The 7673-nt window shown below is 36.7% G+C and overlaps 1 protein-coding gene across 1 annotated transcript in view; it reads right to left on the bottom strand.

Annotated features, from left to right (window-relative positions):
* LOC107687564 (glycosyltransferase-like protein LARGE1) overlaps window positions 1-7673 on the bottom strand; it is a 41682-nt gene that overhangs the window by 30108 nt on the left and 3901 nt on the right. Inside the window, exon 3 of the mRNA XM_016484949.1 lies at window positions 4923-5107. Within this exon, the coding sequence (XP_016340435.1) occupies window positions 4923-5028 (106 nt within the window). The 5' untranslated portion in view covers window positions 5029-5107. The remainder of the gene's footprint in view (window positions 1-4922; window positions 5108-7673) is intronic.

Below are 7673 nucleotides of genomic sequence, written 5' to 3'. Positions count from 1 at the left end.
TAATTACTAGTGGATGCGCTATACTTTTATTATTTAGAAAGTGACCAATAATCTGTTAAACTGTAAACTGTTACTCAAGCGCGTTCTCTCATCACTGCTGCTGCGTGAATATAACGCATCACAAGAGACCCGAGTGGATCAAATCGATCCACCATGACAAACAGCGAATATATCTGTGCTGTTTAATGCATTTGAGACGTTGTGTTTTCCTCAGTGCATAACTGACATGTCACAAGTATATTTTTCATCTGTAAATGTTAGAAAGTCATGCAAACATATCCATTTTCGTCAGGGGTGGCAAGGCTGACGCAAGTGAACGAGCGCTGCTGCGCGCATGCGCGCTAAACAGAGAGAGCGCAATCGAATAGGAGTGCAATAATATTGAAATAGGTAAATCAAATGTAAGCTAGTAGGCTACAGTACTAATTACTAAGCTCAAATGAGTTACTGTGTGTTTCTTATAGCAGTTCAAATGTAGTCATTTTCTTTTATTATTTCTTTTCATTTTTAATTCAGTGATTTTAAATTCTAATTTAGTTATTTTAATGCTTTAAAGAGCAATTTTAGATTGTAATATTCTAATGTTCTGCTATCTGTTCTGCAAACTATAAAATGTACAGCTGTAATAAAACCAGGGAGAAAGGCTGCATGGCTAGAAACTGTAAAAAAAAAACAAAAGGTCCAATAATAGTATGTAATAGTAATAGTATAAACTAAGACAGTGGTAATATTATCATTATGTTCCTATTGGTCAGTAGAGGAGCTTAGATTAGCCTGACAGTTAGCCTGCTTTAGACCAGGTTAGTTTCCCAGCATAAGTTGCCACAGTGACTAAGCTTGATCTAGGCCTATGTTAAATTTGCTTAATGGAACCAAATCATTTGACAATGAGTCAGACTAACTGAAATAAGCCTGGCTTATTTGGTTAACTTGTTTTATGAAACAGGCCTCAAGCCATGAAAGGTTATCATATTTTCTCCATTGCATCGAATCGCATTGTGTTGAATCGAATTGAATCTAAATTGGATTGCATCGTAATAGGGGTGAATCGCATCGCATCGGTAGCTGCTTCATATGTATCTTTAATGTATCATATCGTTGGCTATGCATCGAGATGCGTATCGTATCGGCCTGAGTCATGAGATGCACATCCCTACTATTTTTACAACCATAATTCATAGTATGACATAAAAAATTAGTATGGTGCAAAACCCAATAATTCAACTCACACCACAATGGTAACCATCAAAACTGCAACATAACAGAATCCCCTATAAGTGTGAAAATATAAAATCAGTCAACACTAACAGATCTCTCACTATATTAATCTTGTGTGATAATACACAAACACTTAACTTCAATATTTACACAACTAATACAGTTCAAAGCAACACATGATGGAGAAAAATAGATTCTCTCTCTCTCTCTGCGGGCATTTGTTAATTTTGCCTATAGGTCATGAGGTTTATCTATGCAACTCACTCAAATTCTTAAGTTAAGTTGTTATGAAGAATATTCAAAGAGAATGAGCAATAATTGTAGTTCTTGAAACAGATCAGTGTAACCACTCCATTCTCAAATATTTTGATTAAAATGTACCAAAAAATGTCAAATATAATTTGTTAATCAAATGCTAATTTCTTTTTGTGAAATTAAGTAAATTTCAAACTAAATTAACTGTTGGATTTATTTTAGTATGTTCAACTCAAACAAGCACTTAAGTTATATTGAGAGATTTAATTAAGGCAGTACAGGTTTTTATTATTGTGATATTTACCATAGCACTGTATTTGTTTTTTGAGTGTATTTGATATTATAGAAGTTGCTTGCTCATATGATGTTTAAAAGGTTTAAAATATGCGCTGATAACGTTTCACAAAAAATGATTGCTTACCATTTGAAAGCAGCAAAACTGTATGAAAACAAATAAATTACATTTATTAAATTTGTCTTTAAAAAGGATATTCAGCACAAACTGTGTTTTAACAGGTAAGATATAAGAATGTACTGCAAGAACACTCAAAAATGACCCTAGAGAAAGAAACTTCAATACATTATTTGAGCTGTTCAACCTCAGTGAGCATGAATCAGAGGCGTAATAATTAATTCACAGTTAATAAAGTGACAGCAAAGACATTTAACTTCAGCCAAAAGTCATTAAAAGCCACTAGAGTAAATCATCAATTTTAGACAGGCTAGAATGACTCCATTCAGCACACTGTGTAAAAATGCTTCAATGGCCGTAGAGTGTACTTTAACAACTAGAATAGTACAAGACTAGCGGAATGAACACGAATATATTTATATCACTACATTTAGCAGCACATTACACAAAACATTGGCCAAAATCTGAGATACTGATAGAATGTTACATGTCAACATTTAGTAGATGCACTGAAAAAAATCATTACTCACATTTCTTTACAAAATCATTATTACTTTACAAAATTAAACAAAACAACCAACTTTATAGCTTGCATTTGTATGTTTTTCAGATAAAATCAAACATATGAAATTATCTTTATGTTTAATGGTTGGTGTAAGGATAACAAAATTAGCATGTTTACACGCTCATTCTCCAACCAATTAGGCATAAGCCAACATGACATGGTCGCGTTAAGTTGTTTTCATGTTAAATTGTTACAGTGTTAAGTAGAGCCCGACCGATATATCGTTTTGCCGATATTATCTTAAGTATATTATATTTTCCTTTTACAGCTGCAGACTGAGGAAGATCCTGAAACACACCAGCAAACCCTAAAACAGACAACAGTTTACAGATGTTTTTCAGTGGCAGCAGAACTATGACTAAACTTTTGGGTGAAACTTGTTTACTTTTTTCTTACTTTTATTACTTGTGGGAAAACTTGAAACACTTTTAAATAAGTATAAAGAATGGCATTGGTTTTGTACATTTAATTTTTGTTTAACGTTATTAATAAAAATGTTGTCCAATTAGCATGTTTTTGTGTTTTGCTTTGGTACTGAAATTGGTACCGAGAACTGTGGATTTTCACTGGTATTGGTACCGAATACTGAAATTTTGGTACCGTGACAACACTACTACAAACCTGAGAGGAGAATAAATAAATAAATAAATAAAGTCTGTCAGTTTCCTTCCAACATTTATAAATACTCTGTGGTTTTTAATGCTTTAATGTTATTCACATAACGAATGTAAAACGCAGATGCATAAAAGATTTCAATAAGCTGATTGTTGGTAGCTAGTAACATATTGGTGTGCATCAAATCATGCTCAATGTGAAATGACATTTAATAATTGTTCAAATGTTCTTAGATGCGTAAATGTTTTGTATTGTTTTAACAATAAAGGTATTGTTTCAGAAATTACAAAAGATAATGAGAATTTCAGTTGCAAATACAATACAAAGACAAAACTGCAACTTAAGATAATGTCATCCATTATTTATACACATTAGCGCCTGTTAATGTACAGTATATAGTGTATAAAAGAAATGTGTCTATCAAGTCTACCTGAATTACCCCGTTGCAACATGTTAACAGATTACTTGGATAGCTGTCAAAATTTTGGTATTTAATAACAAATTTAGTTAAAAAATAATTTTAGAGTATGCATATTTTCAAAAACAGATCATATGTAGTGAAAAAAACTTGAGGTGACAAGAAGCATCCATGCTTGAACTCATCTTGCTGATGCATCACAGCAAAATAAGCCTTTATTTCACACAAACTCACTCACACACACAGACAAAATAATAAGTATTTTGAAAAGGCAGATTTTTGGAATTCTAATTTACAGATAATAGGCCTAATGTTCAAAATGTCAAATAAAGAAAGACTTTTTTTAAGCAAATTTTTTTCAATGCTGGTAAAGACAAATTAACAAGAAAGTTATTAACAAATGAAATATTATGTGACAGTGCTACAAGATTACAGAGGAGAACTGGTCAACAAACTTAGTCTGGTTTCAATAATATCATCAATTTGCAACTTCGACACAGTTACTGAACTAAATCAACACTGAATAACTGAATGACTCGAGCCGAATAACAACGCTACTCTCTTCAGTAGAGCTGCTTATTACTTAATTTAACTTGTTTTATAATTGATGAACTTTACACAGTTATTGAACTAAACTGAATCAACACTGAACTGACTGGAGCTGCATAATGACACTATTGTCTTTTTAGAGACTTACAGCAGAAATTGGATTTGTCTTATATTTGAAGTTGAACTGATATCAAAATGTGTACAATATGTTATTATGGTAATACAACAGTCAGTAGGATTATTCTAAGACACTGAAAGACAGTGTCCCAGAACTGAAAGAATGGGCCAATGCAATGGTGGAAATTGCGTCATATAAATCTATGCTCAGCGGAGTAAATGGTGTTAGAGAGGAGGAGATATTACTCTGGGATGAGTTCTGAATGCATATAACAGTTAAGGATCAGAATGAATAGATGGTGATTTATTGTTTTATCTTGTATCTCACTTGTAAAGTGTGCCTAGAACCCTTGTAACCCTTATTACGATTGTACCGTTGTATACATGCCTGCTACAAACCTTCCAAATAAGCAAAAAAACACTTAAATAATAAAAAAAACACCCACAAATCACACAGTAAGATCTGACCTTGGTTTAATTAAGTAAACATTTGTTACAAATATTATGTGCAAGAAGGAGCACATGTACATCTATTGTGTTCAAGAATATATTGTTTCTGAATAGAACTTCTTCTTATGTTTATGTAGAATTGTGTAAAATAGTCCCATTACCATTGTTCACGTTTCCGGAATTACATTATTATTTTCTATCTATATAATGTAATGTAACTATTTACCACAAATTTACATAAATGTTTAATTTATGTTATATTTTTATAAAATAATTTAAGTTTGAGACCTCAGAAAATGCGTCTGTGATGTGCAATGTCATACCTGTGAAATTTGCGGATGACAGATAGAGCCAGGTGAGGGCTGGGATAAAGATCAGGGCGAGGGAGGCAGCCACAAACTTCCTGCGCCCGCGACACATTCCCAGCATCCTCTGCAGCCAGAGGGTGTCTGATCAGAGACCTCTATGCGGGCATCAGCTGTTTGAACGAGGGGTGCATGGCACTGCTCTGAAAAAAAAAATTTAAAAAGTGTTAGCGGTAGCACAAATATGTTCAAAACAACAAAATACACATCTACCAGAATGCGTAAAACTTTGTGCAAATGTCACCAAAATGAATTCAAGCATTGCCAGTCCAAACAGTTTCAAACAGCCTTTTGCTTTGAATTCAAAAGATTCATAATGTGAAGCCGTTTGGTCAAGCCATTTTAAGATGTAAGTGTACATGATGTTTGGGACAGGGCCCAGGTTCCAAATTAAAGAGAAAATAATCAAACAAACCAGAAAATTAACTATATTTTGATACAATTAATGTGATAACAAATGTAGATTCTACAGCATCCAATACTTCAGCTTCATTCATTGCACCCAAAGAAAAACTGCAGTGCTTTACAATAATCCCACAACAGCTCATCAACAAGCTAAACCTGCTGGGCCTAAATACCTCCCTCTGAAACTGGATCCTGGAATTTCTAACCGGAAGACCTCAGTCAGTCCGTGTCGGCCACAACACCTCCAGCACTACCACAATGAGCACAGGTGCCCCACAAGGCTGTGTGCTCAGCCCGCTGCTCTTCACGCTGCTGACCCACGACTGCACTGCCAAGTTCAGCTCCAACCACATCATCAAGTTTGCTGATGACATAACTATGGTAGGTCTCATCGGCAACAATGATGAAACACCCTACAGAAAGGAAGTGGAACAACTGGTTGAATGGTGTAGTGCAAACAACCTGTCCCTCAATGCGAGTAAGATAAAAGAGGTTGTGATGGACTTCAGGAGAAACTCTGTTGACCACCCCCCACTGACCATCGACAGCTCGACTGTGGAGAGAGTCAGCAGCACTAAATTCCTGGGGGTGCACATAACAGAAGACATCACCTGGACCACCAACACTACATCACTCTCCAAGAAGGCTCCACTTCCTGCGCCGACTTAAAAGAGCAAGTCTCCCTCCACCCATCCTTACCACATTCTACAGGGGAACCATTGAGAGCATGCTGACCAGCTGCATCACTGTCTGGTACGGGAACTGCAGTGCTTCTGACCGCAAGACCCTACAGCGGACAGTGAACACAGCTGCAAAGATCATCGGTGCCCCTCTCCCCTCCATTCTGGACATTTTCCTTGCACGATGCTCCAGTAAAGTTACCAGTATCGTGAAAGACCCCACCCATCCCTCCCACAATCTCTTCCAGCTCTTGCCATCAGGAAGATGGTACCGGAGCATCAGGGCCCACTCTGCAAGACTCCTCAACAGCTTTTTCCCCCAGGCTGTGAGAGCCCTGAATTCCAATCATCTCACCCCCCTCTGAAACCTCATCCACAACCCTACCTCCTGAAACCAGGATCCTCTCTACCCCCATCCCACCACACCACACCACATGCACAACATGAAAACTGTTGAAAACCTCAAGAACATTGTGCAATTCTGAGTGTGCTACACACAGGTGAGTGGTCCGGACAAACCACCTGTAGAAAAACACACTCTTTTCTCTCTATATGCACCAGACACCTTCTTATAAACACTCCATGTTTCAAAAAAAACATTGTGCAATTCTGAGTGTGCTACACACAGGTGAGTGGTCTGGACAAACCACCTGTAGAAAAACACACTCTTTTCTCTCTATATGCACCAGACACCTTCTTATAAACACTCCATGTTACAAGGACTTAATAAGATAACACAAATGTTTACTTGTGAATGCACCACAAATCATACTGCACTACTTGCTTCTTAACCTTAAATACCTCTTTTGCACAATATCATTCACAGTTATTATGTAAAGTACTTGTATAGTCTGTCTTAAGTTATGTGTATGTATAGTCAACTATTTATAGCATATGTATAGTTAGATTACCGCTTCAGATAGTTAGCTAAGTAGGTCTAAAAATTGTTCTTACGTCTAGTGTTGTATGTTTATATTTATGTAGCACCGTGGTCCTGTGAGACACGACATTTCGTTCCACTGTATGTCCACACATGTAGCGGAATGACAATAAAGCTCAACTTGAACTTGAACTTGAACTAAAGGTCGACTGATTGATCGGCCCGCCGATTAATCTCCCGATTTTTGGCATTTTTTAATTAATCGGCATCGGCCGATTATGCTGCAAATTAGGCCGATTTATAGGCAGGCGCACCGGCGGGCAGCTAAGCGTTGTTGCGGAACTCACTCTGAGGCTGCGTGAGACTGAGAGACGGAGCAGCTCACACTCTGCAGCCGCGGCTTGTTCACACACAGCTTCAGCAGGGCAAAACAGACCATTTTGAAAGTGGAATTACGTTTTACCCTACTAGAATTGATGCCGGAAAGTTATCATATTCATAAGTGCAACAAGTCATTTGCATGTGAAAGTAGAAACACGTTAAATTCAGACGAAACTTCTGGGCTGATATTACTCACCCCCGAGGCATCCTAGGTGTATATGACTTTTTTCTTTCAGACGAATCCAGTCGGGAGTTATATTAAAAATTGCACAACACTGAACTCATACATCATCAGCCCGGAGCTGCTTCCGTGTACAACTGTTGGCGCAAGCTAGATTAAAGTGATTATTACGTTTTGAATAT

The sequence above is a fragment of the Sinocyclocheilus anshuiensis genome, unplaced genomic scaffold (assembly GCF_001515605.1).
Source record: "Sinocyclocheilus anshuiensis isolate Anshui unplaced genomic scaffold, SAMN03320099.WGS_v1.1 scaffold233, whole genome shotgun sequence".
Classification (NCBI taxonomy): domain Eukaryota; kingdom Metazoa; phylum Chordata; class Actinopteri; order Cypriniformes; family Cyprinidae; genus Sinocyclocheilus; species Sinocyclocheilus anshuiensis.
Note: the sequence above shows the minus strand (reverse complement) of the source record. Positions and strands in the feature narration are given on the sequence as shown.